A 25,150-nucleotide genomic window follows, 5' to 3' on the forward strand; every position below is an offset into this window, starting at 1 on the left:
GTGTAAACTTCAAGGTATATGGACCTCAACTCGCATCAAATTCGGAGCAAAGTAGTACAGGGACTACTTTGAAGTCGGCACAACTTGAAGTCGCACATATATGAATGGTTATCACTGGAAATCATGGGGAATGACTTGTCATGCGACTTTGCAGTCCCAAGTCACAGGACAAGTCGCACAAGTGTGAAAGGGGCTTGAGCGAATTGTTTGCAGGCGAAAAGTCACGCAATTTTGCCGTGATTTTGTACAGGTCAAAAGGTCACCAATATAAAAAGCAGAAAAACGGCCTGTAATCTGCCCAAAAAGAAGCTCATGTACTTTTTTGAGCTTCAGTCGACAGAACGCTCAGATATGAACAGGGGCCATTTAAATGAATGGGATTTTGCTTGTTGGGCGTTTTTGAACTTTTGAGATGAGCGTTTTACGAGCTGAAAACACTCAGGTGTGAATGCAGCCTAAAACAATTGTGATTAATAATGTAACAGTAATTTGAAGTATAACTAGCATAAAGGATCTAGATTTAAAGCACAGTTCAAAATAAACATGCACATGCATCAAAAAGACAAAAAAAGTCTCCAATCAACACCTGTCACCAGCACAGATCTGATCACACTCGGGTGTTTAGATATTTTCATAATGGAGAGCGTGTCTCCCAATTCCACGGTTTTCAATGCTGCCAAGTCAATCTTGTCATAGGACTTCTAAAGGTTAACCACAAAAAAATTGTCCTTCCATGTAAAGGGTGTATATACCTGTCTAGACAACAGTCATTAATTTCTCAATAGAGATGGGCTCGGGCATGTTTGAAATCTCATGTACCCAATCCCACCAGTAAGCGGAGCCGACACTGCACACGACTAATCACAGGCAGTGAGACATTTCCCTATCTGTGCAGTGGCAAACCGGGAAATGTCATACTGCCTGTGATTAGCTGTGTGCAGTGTCAGCTTCTTGGCAGGAACGGGCACGTGGGATTTCAAACATGCCCAAGCCCATCTCTAATACTCAAGTACCCACTTCACAATACAGGAAAGGGAATGCACTACTTGTGTGGACTGACAGGTGGATGATTGAAAGGTCCTCCCCGTCCATTCACAGATTAAGTTTCATTCATAGAAGCTGTAGTAAAGAATAATAAATTGGTTGCACACAAGACCATCAGATGCTTGAAAAAGAAGTCCTTTATTGCTGCATATATGGTCATATATGCAGGGTACAGCTAGTCGACGCATTTCACACGGATATACTGCACTTGTGAACATGCATGGTGAGCCGAGGTTAGCACCTGAACCCAGTGCACCTGATTAGTGTCTGATGTGGTGTGTGTGTTTCTTTCCTGGACATAGAAGCTGTAGTACCAGCTTCTTTGAATGTAGGGTGGAAAGGGCAGGCATAGTCAGGCACTAGCCTGTCACAGTTCCCCTAATGTCAGTAACCCCCACCGCACTAGAGCATTACAGCAGCAGGGGTGGGGTGGCATCGGAGGAGGAAGATTTCTAACCCAGGACACAGCAGCACAAGGGACACCTAACACTGAAAGGAAGTAACGTCCCATGTGCTAATGATTTTTATTTTTTTTTAATTTTAGGTTTTAAGGCCCCATTCACACTTAATCAAAGCCAAGGTTGCATCAAAATCGCATCAAGTCGCAGGGTAAAGTCACAATGGAAAGTGCACGATTTTTAAGTCACACAAATGTGAATGGACTCTCAGAGCTTATTTTCCAGAGTGAATAACTTATCTACGTAATCAATTCTCAGAGCTGAGGTCCTCCAACCCCTTTATTCATTTTGTTTCTCTTCGCTAAACTCTTTCTAATTTAGCATCATCTTTCCTGAGGATTGGTGACCAAAACTGAGCTGCATACTCAAGATGAGGCTGAGCCAGTGTTTTTTTAAAGGGGTAGATTTATTGATTAATCGCTTGTATGTATGATCTGTTTGATGCATGAGAAGATTTTACTAGCTTTGTTAGCGGTGATTTGGCATGGCATGCTAATCTACGATCACCCCAGATTCTTTGCCATCACCAGTTCTCCCAGGGGTGTCCCTCCTAATGTGTATTTTGCATGTGTATTTTTGCGTAGTTTGACAAATCGGCTCAGCACGGCACAGAACTGCAGCCTTCACAGGTGACATCCTGTTTTTTGTGAGCAAACCATGACTTTTACTCTCAAATATAATGGCTGAATAGGATAGATTTAGAGAACTGTCAAATTTTAAGATTTTAGCAAAATGGAAGTTCTTCTATCGTATTGGACAGTGTCATAGCTCATCTTGAAGCGGCATTCCCCATTACCTAGCAGCACAGGCTATTAGCTACGTGGGTAATAAACCTACAGATAATCCACAATCGCTTTATAATACCAATTTTACCTCTTCTCCTGCAGGCAATTTAAACAGACCTATATGACAGGAAAGGGCTGCTTTTTCTTGGCTGGGAAAGACACAAATATTTATGTACTTCTACAAATACAAACGTAAAATATCCTACCAAGGGTGCTGTTGTTCTTCCAGATATTACCTATAGTAATAGCTACTTTTGTGTGACAATGCCAGAATAGTTTATGCCATTTTATGGCGATCCAAACGAACTGATGGGCTAGGCCTGCCAGACCTAAAGCTTTTAGCACCAAAGATAAATAGTAGGGTTCTTTGGAGACATTTATGGTGAGGCAAACTCCCCACATTCCACATGGCACATTCACCCTGGCTGGCAAGTATAGGGGACTGCCAGAGTTTTCTTCCTCCTTACCTGTAATACAATACAGGTGTGGAGTAATTTTAACCTTAAAAATGTTCCCTTGCTCATACTTCCTACCTGCTGAAAGCATTCAAAAGCCTTATTCCAGCTCTTTGAAAGAAAGGTATAATTCATTCTGTGAAGGAGTGGTGTTTGAGGGTTAATGAGATTATGGAAAACGAAAGGAGGGAGGATCTAAGGCCAGCCATAGACAGATTGAATTTCTTTCCTGCAACCACGGGTTCCCCATCAACACAGACAGTGCTGACAGGGGAGTCCCTCCTGTCGAGGGATTGTGTTCTCCCGGCGGGGGAAGCCGTCCCTGCTGGGAGAAGACAGTAATTATTGCTAGCGGCTATAGCAGCCGTTGGCAATAATTGCGAGTAAATTCCGTCAGGCTGGTTGTACCCAAGGTAATCGATCGATCACCTCGGGTGCATTCAGCCTGCCCATATATGGTTTGAATCTCGGCCGATTCCTGTTGGACCTGTCAAGAATCGAACCGTCTATGGCCGGCTTAAGGGATCAGTTCCAAGTGGCAAACATTATTGGTATATAACCTTTCCTGAATTCAAGTTGAATATAAAAAAAAAAAAAAAAGGAGCAAAAACAACAAAACCAGGATTTGTTGCATTATTCACCTACAATCCAGAGATTTCCCCCCGCAGTTTTTATTTTCTGCCACCAGATGTTCTCATTCTGAATTCCAGCATCGATTAACCCACTTCCATTAAACCCAGGCTGTCCTGGACCGCCCTCTCCCTATCAGCATGCTTAGTGTTGGCACACAAACTGATTAACTCCTGATACTGCATTTGCCTCTCACACCCCAGCCCTGCTGTACAGAGACTGCCAAAGGCTGATACCAGGTCAAAGTCAAGCGCTTCAATTGCTTTTCTATAATAAATACATAATGCAATAATATGCGGCATTGCTGTATGGTAATATTGACCAAGTGAGATCTGTATTGTTTGGACAGAAGTGGGCAGGCTGTAGGCATCTGTATTACTTGGTTGCAAGGCAATATACATGCAGTTACTTCTAATAGAGTCAACCAGGGTTGATGGCTATACACATGGCAAATTCTAAATATGGTACTCAAACTGCAAATATTGTCATAGAGGTGCACTAACTAAAGTTGGATAACTCCTATTTGAAGACATATTATTTAGCCTGTTTGACTGTTAAGGTGTGAATGATCTTCTAAAAAAAAAAAAAAAAAAAAAAAACAAAAAACAAAAAAATAGAACCATCTTTGATCTGTTGTGCTTATGCAATATAGATACAAAATAACCCAACATGCATATTTTTGTGCATTGATGATTACATATAAAATAGGCATTCAAGATGTCAAACTGTATGTCTGCACAAAATTCCATCACTGCAATACATGCACATTTTTCCATGTTTGGTCACCAAGATGCTGCAAATACAGTAAGATACCCATCGATCTTTCTAAAAATCCAGTATGCTGCTAACTAACTTAAGTGGACAATGCTGCCTCTTGCAATGAGGTCCCAAAGTGGTATGATGAGCTCTGCTCAGGTCTCTAATCTTGGACCACAGAACATCTCCGCTGTATGTTATGGAGATGAGGAGAGGGGAAAGTGTTCCGTAATCCAGCAGGGAAGAACTCAGGCATCAAATAACTTTGCTTGAGCTTTCAGTACAGCAGGGGTAGAGTTGTCAGTCCATTACAGGAAGGTTTTGGGCACATATATTTTTTATACTTGCAGCATATTTTTAAAGGGATAAAACAAGGGGAAAGGCGCATGTATCGCAGAGACATTTTTTTTTTCCCCCAAAAAAGCTCTTTAAAAAATAAGCAATGTCACTTCACAGCAAAGGCAGAATTAATCATTAACTAACCTGCTACAGTTGATTAAGGGAGAATGAATTTCTGAAATTGTTATATATGGCAGATCTGGATATTCACTGTCTGTGTGCAGTTTAGAAAAGTTGACGTCTGAATAGTCTGACTTGTCTTTCACTTGGGAATGACCAGTTTTAGGAGAGGCTGGGCATGATGACATAGAGTCAATAAAATCAGAGCCCCCATTCTCTGACATCATTTCAGACCAAGAACTGACCAGTTTGCTGAGTCCATTGACATCCTCAATAACATTATCTAGTTCTGAAAAGACATCATCATCAGGTGAGCAAATGTTATCAATCTGGAAGGAAACATTGGGTACATTATCATAAATGCTTAGTCGATTGACAAGTGATAAGAGTGGAGCTTCAGTGGCTTTGATACCATTAGCTCTAATCCTGTTACTGTTGAAGCCATGGATGCTTCCAGTTCTCCTGTTTACAGAAGTCTCTTTGGTTGATAAAATGCTGTTTGCAGTAATAGTTTTAGGAAATGTCCCGGGCCTGTGGCCTTGTGGTGTGTGAAATATTTGACATTCATGCAAATTTCTTTCATTTTTCAGCTTTTGATCAGAATTCTCATTCCACAAAGAAGGATTGGAGGCTTCAACATACTCCTCATCTACTCCCCGTTTCTTTATATGACTTCTGGCTCTAATAATTGGACTTGGGGTACTCATGGTGCTGCTGTTTTCAGATGGACTACTACTGTTACATGTTTGGAGAGAGCTAGAAAAAGTAGTTTCTCTTTGCGATTCCGTAAAGTCTGAAATGTTTATACAGTTAAGACTGCGCAATTTCTCGTTATCAAGATCAAGAAGAACTGGGCTACTAATGATAGGTTTGACCTTTGGATGTGGAGTTCTTTTTACAACAGAGCTTCTAAGCCGAAACTTCTCCATTTTCCTGAGCAGACTATCTTTTTTTTTGCCAGGAGGCTTATCAACCAACTTCTCAGTTGTTATATTTAGCATCTCAGTGGAAGGAGGGCCACAAAAAGCTGAATCTGGAGAAATATGTTTTAAGGATGAAGCTCTAGAGGAGGATCTGCTTGTTGATAGATCTTCATATGTTTTAGAAAAGCAGCCACTCTCACCACTACTGGAGCTGTACATTGAGGATGCATCATTTCTTTCTCCTTGATTCAAAGCATCCACTACTGGGATCTTTTCTATGCGTACAGAAAGGGAAGATGTTTGTTCACATGGAGAAAAATCAATATCTTCTAGGCGGGACCAGCGTTTGCTTTGCCTCTGATAAGACCATTTACTGCTGATGGCACAGGGTTCATCATCTTCAGATTCATCACTCTTAAAAATAAAATGTAATGTGTTTGAAAAACAAGGCAACATAGCAATAACATTAACAGGTCAATTATAAAGATGGCTAGGTCAACCACACCACTAGTCAAAGCCTTTATAATAATAAATCTACTGTTTATTAACCACTTAAGTATCCCCCTGCAGCAAAGATGCAGGACAATATGAAAACCCACAAGATGACTTAGTTTTGGAATGGAGACACAGCAAGGTTATCTAATTTTTTGCCACAATTTTTTTGGCAATGAAGAAAAACTAGAGTTAGCCTTACCAGTAACTCTGTTTCTAGGAGCCGTCCAGGACAGCACCAGAGAGAGATAGGCTCCACCTCCAGAGGCAGGAAACACATCAGCAGATCTTTAAAAAAGGGCGGCTTCCGTCCCTCCGCTTCAGTCTTTAACCGAGAACTTCCCCGGAATGGCTTCTGAAACAACAAAAACACTCATCCAAAGTTATAACAGCATATAGGGAGGGAATCCCTGCTGTCCTGGACGACTCCTAGAAACAGAGTTACCGGTAAGACTAACTAGTTTTCTCTAGTCGTCTGTCCAGGACAGCACTAGAGAGGATCAACGAGAACTTACCATATTGGGGGGGGGTCTACCGCTTGGATGACTTTTCTCCTAAACGCTTGGTCTTGCACTGAGTTAAGGTCCAATCCACTCCACTGTGTGGAGTGAGCCACGGGGGAAAAAGGGACATTCCTTTCTCATAATTTTGTAGGCTTCCACAATAGCTTGTTCAATCCACCTTGCAATTGTGTTTTTTGAAGCTTGGGACCCCAATTTTTTCCCTGCATGTAAAATAAATAGAGCATTGTTTTTTCTAATGCTTTGACATTTCCAGATACCGTAAGACACAGGCTCTCACATCCAGTTGGTGGAATTCTATTTCTTTTGGATTGGTGGGTGACCCACAGAATTATGGCAAAACAGTTTCCTGCGTTCTATGGATTTTTGTCACTACTTTAGGCAAAAACCCTGGGTCTGTGCGTAGTAAAAGCCTGTCTTCAAAAACTTGCAAAAAAGGCTCTTTAATGGAAAGTGCCTGTAGCTCGCTAAGGCGTCTGGCTGTGGATATGGCCACTAAGAAGACTGTTTTGAGCGTGACCCATTTTAAGGAAAGCTCTTCTTCCTGTGACCATTTTATCCAACCCTGTGGAACTGTCGATAGGTCCCATTTTGGCAAAATCTTAAACGGAACAGGTCTAATTATGGCTGACCCCTTAAAAGAACCTGCTAACTAGCGGATCTAATGCCAGAGGTTGCTCTAAAAAAAACAGACAAGGCCAAAACCTGCATTTTTAAATGTGCTAATGGTCAATATTTGATCCGCGCCGTCTTGTAAAAACTCAGAGACTGCCGGAATACCTGCAGACACCTTTTTGGTATCTAACCATGAACAAAAAATTTTCCAAAACTTAACATAAAATCGCTTGGGTTACCTTCTTTCTACTAAAAAGAATCGTGTTTACCACCCTGTCCAAGAGCCCCTTAGACTTCAGGAGGCTTTCTTCAGACACCAAGCTGATAATTTTAGAGTCTGTATTCTTGGTAACAGAACTGGGCCCTGGAACAGGAGATCCTTCCTCTCGGGCAGCATGAGGGGAGGCTCCTCTGTCAGGTGTAACAGTCTGGAAAACCACGGCCTGTTCGGCCAATACGGGACCACTAATATCATTGCGGTCCGTTCTTGAAGAAATTTCCTCAGGACTAGAGGAATAAGTTTGAATGGGGGAAAGGCCCACCTCTGGGCCAAGGCGTCTATCCCTTTGGCCCCTGCTTCTCTTTCTCTTTAGCGAGAAGTACACCGGAACCTGGGCATTTGCTCTGTTGGCGAACAAGTCCACCTCTGGGAGACCCCATTTCAGTACTATTATCTGGAAGATCTCGTTTAGTGACCATTCCGACTCTGACACTTGGTGTCAGCTCAGAAAGTCTGCCAGGTGGTTGTCCACTCCTCTCAGATGGACTGCAGATAACGATTTCAGGTTTCTCTCGGCCCAAGGATACTACTTGTTAGTCTGATTAAGGATGGACATCTTGTTCCCCCTTGCTTGTTTAAATAAGACACTGCTACCACACTGTCCGAGAGGACCTGTACGTGGTGAGCCTTCAGCTCTCTGGCAAATGTCTTTAGCGCTTCACAGATTGCCTGTAACTCCCTCCAGTTGGCAGACCTTTGGGGCTGTACTTTCTCCCAGCACCCTTGGACTAATTTTGACCCCCAATGGGCCCCCCAGCCCCAAGCACTGGCGTCCGTGGTGATACGGACGGACACTGGAAGAGACCATAATAGACCCTGCACAAGGTTCTCTTCGTTCCTCCACCACCACAGAGACCTTCTGGTCTTTGAAGATAGGCAGATGGTTGTGTCTAGCGATTCTTGCGCTCCATCCCAGCTGTTCAGGATGTTGGCCTGGAGACACCTGAAATAGGTCCCTGCCCATGGTACCGCAGGAATTGTTGCTACCAAAAAACCCAGACCTGACATAGCTGAGCGGAGAGAAATTGCCAGATTGTTTTGGAAAAAGGTTGCAGTTGCCTTCACCTTTTCTACCTTCTCCTCTGTGAGATAGATCTTTTGCGTCACTGAGTTCACCAAGAACCCCAGGTACTGTAAGACCTGTGTCGGGATTAAGTTCGACTTTTCTTTGTTTATCAACCACACCAATTTTTTTAAAAAGGAAATGGCCGCCCGCAGATCTCCCTGGAGCACGGAGGTGGCAAAGAATAAAAGGTCGTCCAAATATGGCATGACCGATATCCCTATCAATCTCAGGGGAGCCAGTGCTTCCGCCAAGATTTTCGTAAAAATCCTGGGGGATGAGGACAGGCCGAATGGTAGGGCCCTGAACTGAAAATGTCGAACCTGCCTATCCCACTGGATTGCTATCCTCAAAAATTTTTGAGAGTCCTTGTGGATGGGGACGTGTAGATAGGCATCCCTCAGATTGAGGGAGGCCATGAAACATACAATCTGGGGGAAGAATTGACTTTACCGAAAAGATTGTTTCCATCCGGAATTTTTTGTACGTTACCCAGTTGTTTAGCAACTTCAAATTTAGTGGTGGACGGAATTTGCCAGACGGTTTCTTTACTACAAAAATGTGAGAGTAGAAACTGTGGTTTACTTCCTTCTGTGGCACTGGAACAAGGACCCGCTGGTCCACCAAGTCGCCAATTTGTGACAACAAGGCCGTCACCTTCTGAGGATCCCTGGGAGGTGTGGTCACACACGTCCTTGCGGGTGGAGTGCCTTGCACTGTATTCGATAGCCCTCCCTGATTATCCTCAGTAGGGATGAGCTTCGTGTTCGAGTCAAACCCATGTTCGACTCGAACATCATCTGTTCGATCGTTCGCCGAATTGCGAACGATATGGGCCGTTCACGCCAAATTCGTGCGGCGTGTCACGGCCCATAATTCACTGCGGCATTGCAGTGCATTGCTGGCTGATGATTGGCCAAGCATGCACTATGACCCGCATGCTTGGCCAATCACAGCGCCGTCAGTAGTGAGAGCTGTAATTGGCCAAAGCCAGGGTGGCTTTGGCCAATTATGGCTCAGGGGGTTTAGAACACGCCCCACACTATATAAGGCCGCCTGCACTTAGCTGCACTTACAGTGTATTGTGTATATATGCATCCCAGGTGTTGTGTAAATATATATATATATATATATATATATATATATCTCTATCTATATCTACACACACACACACACACACACACACACACTGCATTCAGTTTAGCTAGATCCGTTCCTGTTATCTTGCTACTGACAGGCAGGCTTGTGTTGTTACAGTATTTACAGCTACCTGAAGAAAATTACTGGTGTTCTTTTGATCCTGTTAGTACCACAGTCAGGCAGCTAGACTATTTACAGTTAGTGTAGTGCGTCCTCCTCACAGTGTTCAGTTAAAGCTACAAGTTAGTTTAGTGAGACCTCTGCACAGTGCTCAACTAAAGCTACATTTTAGTGTAGTGCGTCCTCTAAACAGTGTTCAGCTAAAGCTACAAGTTAGTGTCGTGCACAGTGTTGAGCTAAAGCTACAAGTTAGGGTAGTGCGTCCTCCTCACAGTGTTCAGCTAAAGCTACAAGTTAGTGTAGTGCGACCTCTGCACAGTGTTCAGCTAAAGCTACCTGTAGAAGGTTGGTGGTGTTTTCCTGATCCTATCACTACCGCAGGAAGCTAAATAAGCTACAAGTTAGTGTAGTGCGTCCTCCTCACTGTGTTCAGCTAAAACTACAAGTTAGTGTAGTGCGACCTCTGCACAGTGTTCAGCTAAAGCTACCTGTAGAAGGTTGGTGGTGTTTTCCTGATCCTATCACTACCGCAGGCAGCTAAATTATTTACAACAATTATTTGTTGGTGGTGTTCTCATACTACAGGCAGTATATATATATATATATATATATATCCCAGCTTAGTGAAGCTACAGGCCATTAGCATGTCTGGAAGGTCAACAAGGAGAGGCAGACACAAGCCAATAAAAGAGGGTAAGCAGGCTCTGTGTCTAGAGGCAACAGTGCTGGTCATGGAGACGGTGCATCCTCATCAGCACGTGGCCGTGGGACACGCTTGGCCTTTTTTCGGCAGCTGGCCGTGTTGAGCCGCAACATGCGGAAGACTTGGTCGAGTGGATGACCAAGCCGTCCTCATCCTCTCTCACTAATGCTTAGGGTACTTTGTCTGGCAAAGCAGCTGCCAACGCGGCCTCTTCCTTCGGCTCAATGGCATCAGTTACTCCTTCCCTAGCCCCACCATGTCCTCCTGAGGAGTCCCTCGAACTGTTTGACCACAGTGTTGGGTACATGCTCCAGGAGGATGCCCAGCGTTTAGAAGGCTCTGATGATCATACTGAGCTAGATGAAGGCAGTAACGTGAGCACGGACAGAGGGGGTGCCCAAGAAGGACAGCAATCTGGCAGTCATGCTCCCCTGCTGCAGCATATAGCCAGGTTTGCTCCAGTGATGAGGAGGAAGGGGATGATGAGGTCACTGTCTCAACGTGGGTGCCTGATAGGAGAGAGGAGGAGGCACATCACCAAGGAGGCAAGATGCCCTCCAGGGGCCAGCCTAAGGGCAGCACACTGACTGCATCACACCGCAAAGCTCCACATGTGCAGGGCGCTGCTGTCTCTGCGCGTTATTCTAAAAGTTCTTTGGTGTGGGCCTTTTTTGATACGAGTGCATCAGATCGCACCGCTGTTATTTGCAACATAAGTCTCAAGCGTATCTCACTTGGCCAAAACATCTCCCGCTTGGGCACCACATGCTTGACCAGACATATGTTGACCTGCCATGCAGTTCGTTGGCAAGCGTATCTAAAAGACCTACACCAAAGAACAAAGAGGACCTCTCCTTGCTCCTCATCAGCTGAGATCTCCAACCCCACTATACCTTCAGTCCTCTCTGAGACCTGCACTGAGAGGAATGAAGGTGTAGAATTAGGTGTCACAGCCAAGTACTTGTGGGCAATCTGCTTTCGGCACACCAACGTCAGATTGCACCAGGCAAATTTCCCTGCCCCAGCTGCTGCACCGCCAAAAGAAGTTCGCTCCCAGCCATCCACATGCCCAGTGGTTAAATGCAAGCTTGGCAAAATTGCTAGCACATCAACTGCTACCTTTTCAGTTGGTAGACTCTGCCCCCTTCCGTGAGTTTGTGGAATGTGCGGTTCCTCAGTGGCATGTACCCAAACGACACTTTCTCACGGAAGGCGATTCCGGCTCTCTACCGGCATGTGGAAGGCAATGTCTTGGCCTCGCTGGACAAGGCGGTCAGGGGTAAGGTGCATATTACCGCTGACTCATGGTCCATCAGGCATGGACAGGGACGTTACACGGCGCATTGGGTCACTCTGCTGGCAGCTGGGAAGGATGCAGGACAAGGTGCAGTAGTGTTGGAGGTTGTTCCGCCACCACGCCTCCAAAATGCCACTACTAATGATTGTGACACACCTCTCTCCTCCACCCCCTCCTCTTCTTCTTCTTCCTCCATGGCCTCTTCCTGTGCTTTGTCCTCGGAACCAGCGGTGCTCCGTAGGCATTCAAGGGTTACAGGATGTCCTGAGGCAGGCCAGGAAAGTCTGTGTGCATTTCCGCCGGTCATATAATGCCAGTGCTCGGCTGGCAGACCTCCAAAAAGGAGTTTAACCTGCCCAAGAACCGCCTAATCTGTGACATGCCCACCAGGTGGAACTCAACGTTGGCCATGCTGCAGCGGCTGCACACGCAGCAGAGGGCCATCAATGAGTACCTGTACGACTATGGCACCAGGACAGGGTCAGAGTAGCTTGATTTTTTTTTTTCCCCACGCCAGTGGGCCATGATCAGGGATGCATGCACTGTCCTGTCACCATTTGAGGAGGCCACGAGGATGGTGAGCAGTGACAGTGCATGCATCAGTGACACTGTCCCCCTTGTCCACCTGTTGGAGCACACATTGCGTGGAATAATGGACAGGGCACTTGAGGCAGAACAGAGGCAGGAAGAGGAGGACTTCCTTAGGTCTCAAGGCCCCCCAGGACAGTGTTCCTGCGTGCCCGCCGATCACACAGGAAGAGGACAAGGACGAGGAGGAGGAAGAGGAGGAGGATTGTGTCAGTATGGAGGTGGAGCCTGGTACTCAGCATCAGCAGCAGTCTTTAAGGGATCAGTCCCAAGAAACACATGGACTTGTACGTGGCTGGGAGGAGGTGGCTGCGGACCATGTCGTCCTTAGTGACCCAGAGGACTCCGGACCGAATGCCTCAGCAAACCTGCGCTGCATGGCATCCCTGATCCTGCAAAGCCTGCGGAAGGATCCTCGTATTCGTGGTATCAAGGAGGGGGATCGTTACTGGCTGGCAACCCTCCTTGATCCACGTTACAAGGGTAAGGTTGCGGACCTTATCTTGCCGTCGCAGAGGGAACAGAGGATGAAACATCTTCGGGAGGCCTTGCAGAAAGGTCTGTGCAATGCGTTCCCAGAGACTGGGAGGTTACAAACTCCTGTTTCTGGACAACGTGTTGCTGAGGCTTCGGTCAAAGAAGGATCGGTGGAGATGGTGGCCGTCTGACCGATGCGTTCAGACAATTTTTTAGTCCGCAGCCCCAAGGTATGATCGGTTCCAGCAACCATCGCCAGCGTCTGTTTTACATGGTGCAGGAATACCTAGGGGCAAGATCTGACTTGGACACCTTTCCCACCGAAAATCCTCTGGGTTACTGGGTCTTGAGGATGGATCACTGGCCAGAGCTTGCACAGTATGCAATTGAGCTACTGGCCTGTCCTGCATCCAGCGTTCTTTCGGAACGCACATTCAGTGCTGCTGGAGGCTTTGTAACCGATCACAGGGTGCGTCTGTCCACCGACTCGGTCGATCGACTGACCTTCATAAAAATGAATCAGTCTTGGATCACCACCAGCTACCAAGTACCTGATGCTGATGTAACCGAATAATTTTTTTTTAAATGTCAGATCCCTTCAAAGACTGCCTATGCTGATGCTGAGTGACTATCCTGTTAAGCTGAGTAATTATCCTCTTCCTCCTCAATGATCATGCTGATAGCTTGTAAGAACATTTTTGGTTCTGGGCGCTGCCACCAGTGCCTAAGGCCCAATTTTTAAGCCTCTGTTTAACAAGGGCATGTAATTACAATTTTTGATGCAATTCTTTGCAGCAGGGCTAGTTCCTGCACTCCAACTAGAGTATCTGTGAGGGGTTGCAGTGTTGTGGCACCAGTGCCTAAGGCCCAATTTTTCAGCCCCTGTTCAACAGGGACATGTAATTACAATTCTTGATCTAATATTTCACAGCAGGGCCCGTTCCAGCGCTCACCAAGAGTAACTGTGAGGACTTACAGTGTTGTGGCACCAGCACCACCACCACCATCACCAAAGGCCCAATTTTTCTGGCCCTGTTCAACAGGGGCATGTAATTACAATTCTTGATCTAATATTTCACAGCAGGGCCCTGTGAGGGCTTACAGTGTTGAGGCCACAACGACACCTAAGGCCCAAATTTCTGCTGAGTATATAGGGCAGGCCCCTACTTTCAAACATCCAACTTACAAACGACTCCTACTTGCAAACGGAAGGAGACAACAGGAAGTGAGATGAAATCTACCCCATAGGAAGGGAAATTCTCTCCTGTAATGCCCCGTACACACGGTCGGATTTTCCGACGGAAAAAGTGCGATCGGAGCGTGTTGTCGGAAATTCCGACCGTGTGTGGGCTCCATCGGACTTTTTCCATCGGATTTTTCGACACACAAAGTTTGAGAATAGGCTATAAAATTTTCCGACAACAAAATCCGATCGCGTCAATTCTGACCGTGTGTGTACAATTCCGACGCACAAAGTGCCACGCATGCTCAGAAGAAATTCCGAGACGGAACAGCTCGGTCTGGTAAAATTAACGTTCGCAATGGATACAGCACTTTCGTCACGCTGCAATGTAAAAAATGGTTTAATACAGCGCACTCTCTTCTTCTTTATGATGTGAGAACAATGAAGTAGTTTTGCTGCTCATATTCACACAGACTTCTCACAAACTTCTTTCTTTATTATTTATCGTGATTCCCTCAATATATTTTGATTTGTCACATCTGACCAAATTTCTTTTTTATTGTTTTATTTTTTTTTTTTTTTTCAAGGCTGTTTTTTTTTTTTTTTTTGGGGGGGGGGGTTTGTATTTTTTTCAAGGCTGTTCTTTGTTTTATTTTAGTTTTAGTTTTACTCCATAATATTTTTGTGTGTGTCACGTTAACGCAACACCATTATTATCTTGTATTATTTAATCTCAAGGAGATTGTTTGCTGTTGGTGTCTCTTGTTAATTTCACATTGTATTTTTGAAATGTACCTGAATCTTCACAAACTTTCCTTTTTTAAGGAATACACATAGGCGAGTATAATTGAAACAAAAAATCCTTTATTAAGGGCTCAGAACCAAACAAAGAGGGAGGCAACGCTGGAGAAACATAAATTGGCGAAGCCTTGGACCCCAGGGCAGACATCAATTCTTTTACTGCAAAATTGGTGGCCTGAGGAGTCCATATCTAAGGGAGTGCAGTCTGGTCCAGAAGTCCCAGAGATCATGAAAGCAGCAGATGACATCTATGTCCCCAGGCTGTGGTACTACAAGAGGCTGCATCTTTTGCCAGACCAGACTGGACCCAGGGTCATCACTCTCTGGTCTTCTTTCCATGCTTCCTTCCCGGCTGTGGCTCTGGTGTTGGAGATGTGGCAGGAGGAGGAGTAGGACCTGGAGGAGGAGGAGTAGGACGAGGAGAACTATGTGTGAGGTTACAAATGTGGGTAGCACATGTTATTTGGCCCCTCAACCCCTTATTGAGAGCTTCCAAAATTAAGGACTCACACAGGAGTCGTTGGCCCTCCTCCATCTGCAGCATTTTGCAGGCAGTTATGCCAGCAAAGTCCTCCTCCACACTGTGGGGGCTTCTCAGGGCCTCTGTAGCCTTCCAAAAGAGGCCTATGGCAGCCTCCTCCAGGTTACTCCTCTTCCTGCCACTTTGTCTTTGAAGGTGTAGGGGAGGGACCTGGATATCAGGCAGCCTGCTTGGCCCGGCCACCTCCTCCCTGAGACTTCCCTGTGTATGAAAAAGGGACATGGTTGTAGTTTTTGCATCATCAATCACAATCATAAATTAGTACTCCAAACTAACATCTAGTTAACATCATTGATTGGATAGCCATGAAGATTTAGAGGAATGCTATACCTGGCTCAAGCTGGGCTCCTCCACATGTTGCTGCCTGGAAGGCCCAGGTTGGGCTTCAGAAGCCTCAGCTGGGGGGGGGGGGGGGGGAGGAAGCCTGGAAGGAAGATTGGAGAGTGCTGGCCTGGGTTCAATCTGACCTGCCAGAAAAAGCAGCCTGTCATAGTACCACAGCCTGGGGACATAAATGTCATCTGCAGCTCCTGATCTCTGGGAATCCTGGACCTTCTTGTGCTCTCTTTGATAAGTGCTCCTCAGGCCACCAATTAGGATCTTCAAATAGGTGATGTCTGCCGTGGGGATCACCGTCTTCACAAATTCCAGCAATTGATCCAGCGCTGCCTTCCTCTGTTTGGTTCTTATATTCAGGGTGGTTTATCTCCCATAGACAGGGCAGCTCCCTGAACATATCAATGAAGATTGGCATAAAGTCCTTATCGTTCAAGATATCCATTTTCACTGCAAGACACAACACAAGACAAACCCTAATGTCAGCCTAAAGTCTTCTAAACTTGTGCAAATACAGGCCTCAATCTAGAAGAAGTATAGGCACCATGTTAAATCTTACCTTTGCAATCACGATCGACGCCTTCGTTACTCCTTCCTCCGCTTACAGATCGTACGTACTACGCACGCGTATTATGCTTTATAGACACTGCACATGCGTGAAACTCTGCCCGCCCCTGACGTTCTTTATAGTCTATTCCCCGCCCCTTCTCGTTCGTCGCAGTGGGGAAGAGCACATGGCGGAGACACAGCAGGTGTCTGATAATTACACCAACGAGGAGGAGGAGGAGGAGGAGGAAAGCCCGGAGGCAGAAACATCCCGATCCAGAAGGAGACGATTTAAGTCAACAAATATGTCCTTTGGGGAGATGTTGGAGATGGTCGACATCCTGAAGAGGGCCGACTATGATGGAAAGAATGGACCTTACCCCAACCCCAATGTCCGAAAGGCCAAGATCATGGCAAAAGTGGTCAAAAGTCTGCACCGGAATTTCGGGGTACGTCGATAGAAAGATCAGCTCAGGAAGCGGTGGTCGGACCTAAAATTAAGAGAGCACGAGCAGTACAGAAAGATCTGGAGAGTGCTGCAAAAAAGTAAGTAGTTGTGCTGTGTTCCTAGTCTTTTTGTGTTTATTATGTTCGTGCTGCTCCATGTGCTTTTCTTAACTGTTATCCAGTTTAAAATGTCAACTTTCATGTTAATGGGCTCATTATTCGTTCGTATCAAACATTTTTCTTTCGGCCTATAAAACACCATTGTTTTGGCCATATGCATTTGCCCACATTTTTTAGGGCCTACTTGTGTGAAACTAATATGGTTGTGTAGATGGGTTTGTTATTAGAATGAAATGCAAACTAGATTCTGTGTAAGGAGAGGATAGTCAGCAGCTGTTTACACATCTGGACGCTGGAACACTAGTGTGGGACACAAAAACACCCTTTCTATTAGGGGGCAACACAGGTGCTCCAGTGTATACTATAGGGGTGTCTACATCTGTGTAGCTTGTACGAAACAGGTAAGTATTGAAGCTTCACAAAGGACAAGAAAAATGCAACATCTTGGAACTCTGCCAAAACAGACAATTGTACCCCACTTCCAAGCAATGTTTCATATTTATAGTTCTGACATCAAATATCTGTGTGCTAAGTAGACCTATTTTTTTTTTTTTTTACATAGGGGAGAAAAGACTCGGAGGACACCCCTCATCCGGGGAGACCAGAGACCCCCCACCTCTGGAAGAAGGGGAAACCAACCCAGAACAAGCACAGCAGGAGGAGGAAGACGCGGTGGAAATTGGCACCACAACAGGTGAGTGTCTGCGACCACAGGCTCAGGTAAGAGATGGATGCCGGGATACTTATAATACATGGTGTTTTTTGGTTTCTATCTTTCTGGGTGATCGTGATGTTGTGGATCCAGATCCTTTCACCTCGGAAAGCGCACAGATCCTGATCGGGGAGATCATGGGGTGTAATAGGGACTTGGAAAACATCAAGAAAAACATCAATGATGTTATTCAAAAAATGAAAAACATCATTGATGTTTTAGGGAGAGTTTAAAACCCCTCAAAATCCCTTTGTTTTTTTGTGTGCTAAAAATTTGACATTTTTTGACAAATTTTAGAAAAGCCAAATTTTGAAGATGCACACAGTGTGGCAACATGTGCTATCTACCATCACGGGAGATCAATGGACGCGTTTAGGGAGTGCAACCCCTTCCTCAATCAAGTAGCTGTGAGGAAGGGGTTGCACCCCCAAAACACGTCCCTTGATCCCCCGTGATGGCAGGTAGCACATTTTGACATTCGTAAATTTGTGTGCATCGTCAAAATTTGGCTTTTCCTGGGGTGACTTCACCCCATCTGAACGCAATATCAAACACAGTTTGTAAATACTCATGTCTGATATTGCCTTCAAGTTCTACCAAATGTGAACTTTGTAAGTTCAAGATTTGTGTCTTTCTTGTTGGTTTTAAACATGCCTGTTTTATCTTAAATGGACATTTCTACTTTTTCTAATGTGAGCACAAAAATTGTTATACAACAAACATGTTGGTTTGTTTTAAAAACCTTTTCTAAATGCACATGTGATTGTGTTGGTATTAAAAAGATTGTTAATCCAGAATGTGTGGATTATTGTCTCAACGCTACAACACTTTTGTGGTGCTCTTTTCTGTGACAATGGGTGTTATTTCCTAAGGGCAAATCTACTTTGCACTACAAGTGCAGTTTCAAGTGTTCAGCTTTCAAAGTGTCTTTGCCTTTTGTAAATAACACCCAACAGTGCTTTGTCAGGTTACACAATCACGCCATTTTCAGGACTCACCACATTTCTGTCAGGGTCAGCTAAAACAAACAAGCAGTAAATGTCACCAAAGATTTGAGTATTTTTTTTTTATTTGAAGATGCTTTTAGACATTGTCTGGCATATTGATAGCCCCCCCTACCCGCAAAGAATTCAAGGTATCCTAGCCGGACATCACGGGCACTGGGGGGGGGCAAGCCAGGATGGCCACTTTCAAGCGCCGTCAGGGTTGATACATTTGGAATTCCAGCCTCAGGCCCAACTGAGCCAGCATAGTTGGGAGAATGTTGCCGTAAAAAGTTGTGTAGAACACAGCACACCAGGATAATATGGCGGAGTACAAACTGAATCATATGTATGGGTATAAGAAATAGGTGGAACCGGCTGGCCATGATTCCAAACGTGTTCTCCACCACTCTTCTGGCTCTGGCCAGCCAGTAATTAAAAACCCTCTGGTCCAGGGTAAGGGTCCTCATCGGGAATGGCCGCATAAGATGGTCCCCCAGCGCAAATGCTTCATCCACAACGAAGACGAATGGGAGTCCTTCCACATTGTCTTCTGGAGGTGGCAAGTCCAAGCTGCCATTCTGGAGATGGCTGTAGAACTCCGTCTGGGCGATGACTCCACCATCGGACATCCGGCCATTCTTTCCCACGTCCACATACAGGAACTCATAAGTAGCCGACACCACCGCCAACATCACAATACTATTGAACACCTTGTAGTTGTAATAGTATGACCCCGAGTTGGGTGGTGGGATGATGTGGACGTGTTTCCCATCAATTGCCCCTCCGCAGTTAGGAAAGTCCCACCGTTGGGCAAAGTGGGAGGCCACAGTCTGCCATTCCTGTGGCGTGGAAGGAAACTGTGGAGTCAAACCAAAAAATAAAAATTATTCATTTTGCACATAAACAGGGAAAGCAGATTACACACAAACATTCTTGGCCAACATCCAGATAACATTTATTTGAGGGAGTTTTTAAAGACCAAAGTATAAGGTACACGTATCAGATTTCCACCCTCTCATGGGCCATTTCTAACATTATGGGGGGGGGGGAGCTCTTGGACAGGTAACACTCTCCACTTCATTGAGAGATGAATGCCTAAATAATGGGTATTACTTGGAACAGCCCCTCCTTAGTTACACTATTGGCAGCCCACTGGACAGGTAAGAAGTGTCATAATATAAAGAGATAAATACACACTGTACACATTTTAGCACATTTGGACATTCTGCTATTACCTATCAAGAGAACAATAGGATACAAAAACTTTAAACAGTACCATTTGAAAGTATTCAGGCAGGCCCTTGCAATACATGCTTTGGGGAATTCTTCCATACATCTGACCACAAAAGAGATGGGTATAGTGTGTATGGGTTTGGCAAAGTCAGCAGATAGATGATTGAGGATAGAGAATTGGTATCAGCTGACTTAGCAGTTGGGGGGAGGGAGGGTTACAAATGATTTGGGGACCCCCCAAAAAAAGCCTCTGGCACTCTGCCTGAATTTAAAGCACAAATCACATTTAAAAACATTTTAGGGGTATTTAGGGTAAAGCACTACTATGGAGCTGACAAAATACATTGTTAAGTGACTACATGAGGTGAATATAGGGCCAGGAGACCATGCTGGGGAGGTAAGTGAAGGCAAAAAGGGATGAAGGACAATAAAAATCCAGCATGCATGAGGACAAAGGAGACATTCACAGCATATTCCAATCATGGTAATTAGGGAATGAGGAAAGAAATACAATATATTATCAAACATTAAATACAATAAAATGTGATATTAAAGGATAAAAATCTTACCTTAATATACTCCTTCTGCAGGATCTGGATAATGGCAGAACAGGTCTCCGGGATAATGATAGCCAGAGCCTGGGGGGAGATGCCTGTCGAGAACTTCAAGTCCTGCAGGCTTCTCCCCGTCGCCAAGTACCGCAGGGTGGTGACGAGCCTCTGCTCCGGAGTGATGGCTTGCCTCATGCAGGTATCCTGCCTGCTGATATAGGGGGTCAGCAAAGCCAACAAACGGTGAAATACGGGGTCCGTCATCTGGAGAAAGTTCCTGAAATCATCAGGATTATTCTCACGGATCTCACGTAGCAAAGGCATATGACAGAACTGGTCACGCTGAAGCAACCAATTCTTGGTCCATGAACTCCTCCCCACCCTGTTCATGGACTGGGCTTGTGTCAAGGTAAGGACCCCAACACCAAGCCCCCGCACAGCACGAACTCTACGAGGAGTACGTATAAGCAACATGACTAGAAAACCGTCGGCTGCTCAGAACGAAGTAATAGAACACACTGAAGAACAGCAAGGCCTGTGAAGAGCGACCTGAAAAACAGTAACGAACGAACAAGAACACAATGACAAAGTCACGCGTAACTTGCTGCATGCACTGAAGAGCAGATACAAACCCACAAGCACAAACTGAACAGCAGAAAACGATCTGAAAACCACGAGTCTGAAAAAGCGCGAATCGTCTCTCACAAAACTTTTACTAACATGAGATTAGCAAAAGGAGCCCAAAGGGTGCCGCACTTGGTTCTGAACTGGCCTTTTCTAGTCTCGTCATACGTGGTGTACGTCACCGCGTTCTTGGCGATCAGAAATTCCGACAACTTTGTGCGACCGTGTGTACGCAAAACAAGTTTGAGCCAACATCCGTCGGAAAAAAATCCATGGATTTTGTTGTCGGAATGTCCGATCAATGTCCAATCGTGTGTACGGGGCATAAGAGTTAATATGGGAAAAACTTTTCTCCTTTCCACTGATGCTTTATCACCAATCCTTGTTTCACTAAAAAGCCCAAATTTTCAAAAAACATTTGTCATTGGGACAAAAAGTGAGGTGAAATTTTCTGAAGAGGAGCACAGACGGCAAAACAAATGTCACAGGGGTGATAACCGTTCCCTATGTTTTCCAAAAAGCTTAAAAACAGATTTTTTGGCTGGAGCTACACTTTAAAAATGTACCAGTTCAAAATTACAGATTCTACTTAACAACAAGCCTACAGTCCCTGTCTTGTTTGCACCGCCTGTATACTGCTATTCAGAGTATATAGGGCCTGGGGCCCCACGCCTTTCCTTTTTTTTAATTTGGGTGCGGGGTTCCCCTCAATATCCATACAGTACCCAAAGGGCCTGGTAATGGACTGGAGGGTACCCATGCCGTTTGTCTCACTGATTTTCATCCATATTGCCAGGACCCGACATTAGATTAAAGCCGCAGTTTTAAATGACTTTTTTTCCTTTAAAAATGTCATTTTGTGCAGGGACTGTTCTAAGCACGGGAAACATGCGCCACTTTACAGGCATACTATAGACACCCCCCAGGTACGATATTTAAAAGGAATATTTCACTTTTTTTTTTTTTTTTTTACTTTAAGCATCATTAAAATCACTGCTCCCGAAAAACATTTTTGCATTGATACATGTCCCCTGGGGCAGGACCCAGGTCCCCTAACCCTTTTTAGGACAATACCATGCAAATTAGCATTTAAAGTGAGCACTTTTGATTTCGAACGTTCGAGTCCCATAGACGTCAATGGGGTTCTAACGTTCGTGCAAATTTTCAGTCCGTTCCCAGGTTCTGGTGCGAACCGAACCGGGGGTGTTCGGCTCATCCCTAATCCTCAGTATAAAAGCATTTGAGGTAGTCTTTTACCATTGTGGGAGGAACTGCCCCAGTCTCCCTCCCATGGTAACCAAGTCACTGGGATTTAGTGTTTTTTTTAGGAGAGGAAAACAGAACTCCTTTCTGTTTTCCCCTTCCCCACTGTCTTTTAGAAGTTGACCCCTTAGAGGTCTGTCCTTGTGACAGCCCTTGTCTTTGGGAACGAAAAAAAAAAACATTTCCCCTGGGGCTTTCTTAGTTTTGGTAGGGAAGGCCTTTGTCTTGTCTGCAGTGCGACCTAGGACTTTTTCTAGATCCTGTCCAAACAAGAGGTCTCCTTCAAATGGGATGCCACACAGCCTAACTTTTGAGGCCGGGTCCCCCTACCAGGCTTTTAACCATAACGCTCTGCGAGATGAGTTTATAAGGGCAGCGGTCTTTGCTGATAGTTTGACCGACTCGGCAGATGCGTCTGCCATATAGCCCGCTGCCTTATGCAGCATGGGAAGGGAATCCAGAAGTTCCTTCCTGGAGGTCCCACTTTCCAAATGACCTTGTAATTGGTCCAGCCAGACCTCCAAAATTACGAGCCACTATTGTTGTAGCCATGCGGGTTTTAGGTTCGCCATGGCTACTTCTCATGACCTTTTCAGCAGTAACTCCATCCTCTTGTCCATGGGTTGCTTAAGGACACCCATGTCCTCAAAGGCAAGGTCTGTTGATTTGGCGCACTGGGAAAAGGTTGCGTCTACTTTGAGCACCTTGTTCCAAACACAGGTGGAATCCTCACTGAAAGGGAATCTCCTTCAAACTTTTGGGAAAAAACTATTTTTTCTCTGGTTCCACCCACTCTTTTTTAATAGAGTCTGCCAGTGCGCTGTGCACCAGAAAAACCCTGGTTTGGTCATCCTCCAGGGTCCGATACATCTGGTCATGCAAAGACAAGGAGACTGACTTGCTCTTCTTTAATCTCAAGCATCTCGTAGATCACCCCCAATAAGGTATCAACCTCCTCGAGTGAGAGCCTGTATCTGGGTGAACTTGTCCCTTGGCTAGGAATATCTTTGGATGATGCCGCCTCACCTGGTTAATCCAAAGAATCCGATTCCTCTGCCCCTGATTCGTCACTCACCTCTGGGGCGGAAGCAGGGGGGACTGCGGCTGTTTGTTTCGGGGTTTCAAGGTTTGCCAGCATTGTCTTAATGGCCTTCATTTCTTTCTGGACCCAAGAAATCAATTCCTTGCAGGCTCCCGTTGCCTCTTTGTAAACCAATTTGTCAATACAGGGCTTACAGAGGGGCTTGTTCCACCCTTCCTTAAATTTGTTCGCACATGACGGACATTTCCTCTTCCCCCCCTGACCTCTCTGGTTCTTTGGGCTGTGCAACACCTCAGTACACCCCACCAGCTGCTGACGGGATTCACAGGACTCTTTAGTCCGGATCTAGTCTAATAAGGAGGTGGGGCAAAAAACGGGCTACCTAGGAGTCCATCACCTCCCCCCCCGTCAGCCCCGTAGGTCCAAGGCACCCCTGTGTCCACCTACCTGAGCTGGGTCTGCTCCACTGCCATCTGGATTGGCTGCATTCATGCTGTCTGTTGCCTGCATTAAGGTAGAATGTGCTGTGGAGTAGCGTTTTTCCTTCTGTGGCTGGCGCTTTTCAAATAAAGGCTCCGTCGTCCACGCTCGCCACGTGACCCGGAACCGGAAGTGGTCGCCGGAAGTCCCCGACCTCCTCCTGTGCTCCAAAGGCCGGAACTCGTGGTCTACGCTCGCCCCACGCCAGACACGCTCGTATCTAGCAGCTGAGCGGGGAACGACAGCCCTCTCCGGGCTATCAAGGAGGAGGACGCCGGCACCAGCTACACTTAGCCTGGCCGGGGGATCCAGATGCCTGCCACCTTTTAGCGACGTGCTGACCGTCAGGTATGCAGACCTCCTTCCCCTTCTCCCATGGGTAGCTCCCAGGGTCAGGGGAAGGAGAGTTCCTATATCTAGCCTCCTCCTCCGGTGGATGAAACACAAATACTGAAGCAGAGGGATGGAAGCCGCCCTTTAAAGATCTGCTGATGTGTTTCCTGCCTCCAGAGGTGGAGCTTATCTCTAGTGCTGTCCTGGACAGATGACTAGATAAAATGCTGGTATTTAGTAGTTTAAAACATGGAGCTTGGTAATAAATAAATCATCAGCTCAATCCATTAATTTCCCAGTGATAACTTACTACGGTTCCTCTCCTTCTGTAAGAAGAAGAGGGCAGGGGAGGGATAAAACATGGAAACAGTAGCAGTTTGGTAAACTGTACAGTATCTTTGTACAGTATCTTTGATCAGCATGGCAAACCAAAATAAAGAACCGATTCCCCCATACATGCGTTCCAGGTGGATACAGGAATCCTCCTCGCTGTGTCATTGTATGCTAACCATGCTTATCAAACTAAATTCAAAGCAAGTCTGTTTGTGAGCAGTCGATCAGTAGATTGACTGATCTTTAACAGAATCGGTACAAATGGATTTAAATTCACCTGGGCCCCGCAGAACAATTTTGATCCATCCATGGCCACCTTTAATGCACCTATGTTGTGGAAAGGCCACTGAGAGGTTAAAGTGAACGCTATTTAGATTAGTTTGTCTTTATAGGCAATCACTGTGGGAGAAGAAGGATTTTTGAAATTCTACCCAATCCCCTTGAGTGAAAGAATGTATCAGTTGAAGCAGCTTTTCCCTGGATTTACACTTTTTGCTGCAAGATATTAATTTTCTCTAAGAACCGGTTTCTCTATGGCTGTTGGGCTAAACCTTGTTAAACGAGAAGTATGGGTTTCCTTTTTTATGCTTAATCCTAATCCTTATGAGCTGCTAGTATCTACAAATCTTTCCTCTCCTCTGAAAAGTGCCCCGAGTTAATTACCTGTGGGAGGGTCTACAGACTTTCACCGACCATGGTCTGGCTCTGGAGTCTGGATGCACCCACTTTCCTGTCATCTTGCTTGATTGATGTCGGCTCTCTGCTCTTTCCCAAGACTTCACACAACACACAGAGCAGCTCTTCCCCTCCCCC

The 25,150-nt window shown here is 45.5% G+C and overlaps 1 protein-coding gene across 3 annotated transcripts in view; it reads right to left on the bottom strand.

Moving 5' to 3' along the window:
* LOC141132388 (rho GTPase-activating protein 7-like) overlaps nucleotides 1–25,150 on the bottom strand; it is a 314,961-nt gene that overhangs the window by 134,711 nt on the left and 155,100 nt on the right. For all 3 annotated transcript variants that reach the window (XM_073620714.1, XM_073620713.1, XM_073620715.1), the window contains exon 5: nucleotides 4,612–5,924. In XM_073620714.1, coding sequence (XP_073476815.1) covers nucleotides 4,612–5,924 — 1,313 coding nt within the window. The remainder of the gene's footprint in view (nucleotides 1–4,611; nucleotides 5,925–25,150) is intronic.

The sequence above is a fragment of the Aquarana catesbeiana genome, linkage group LG03 (genome assembly GCF_042186555.1).
Source record: "Aquarana catesbeiana isolate 2022-GZ linkage group LG03, ASM4218655v1, whole genome shotgun sequence".
In the NCBI taxonomy this organism is placed as follows: domain Eukaryota; kingdom Metazoa; phylum Chordata; class Amphibia; order Anura; family Ranidae; genus Aquarana; species Aquarana catesbeiana.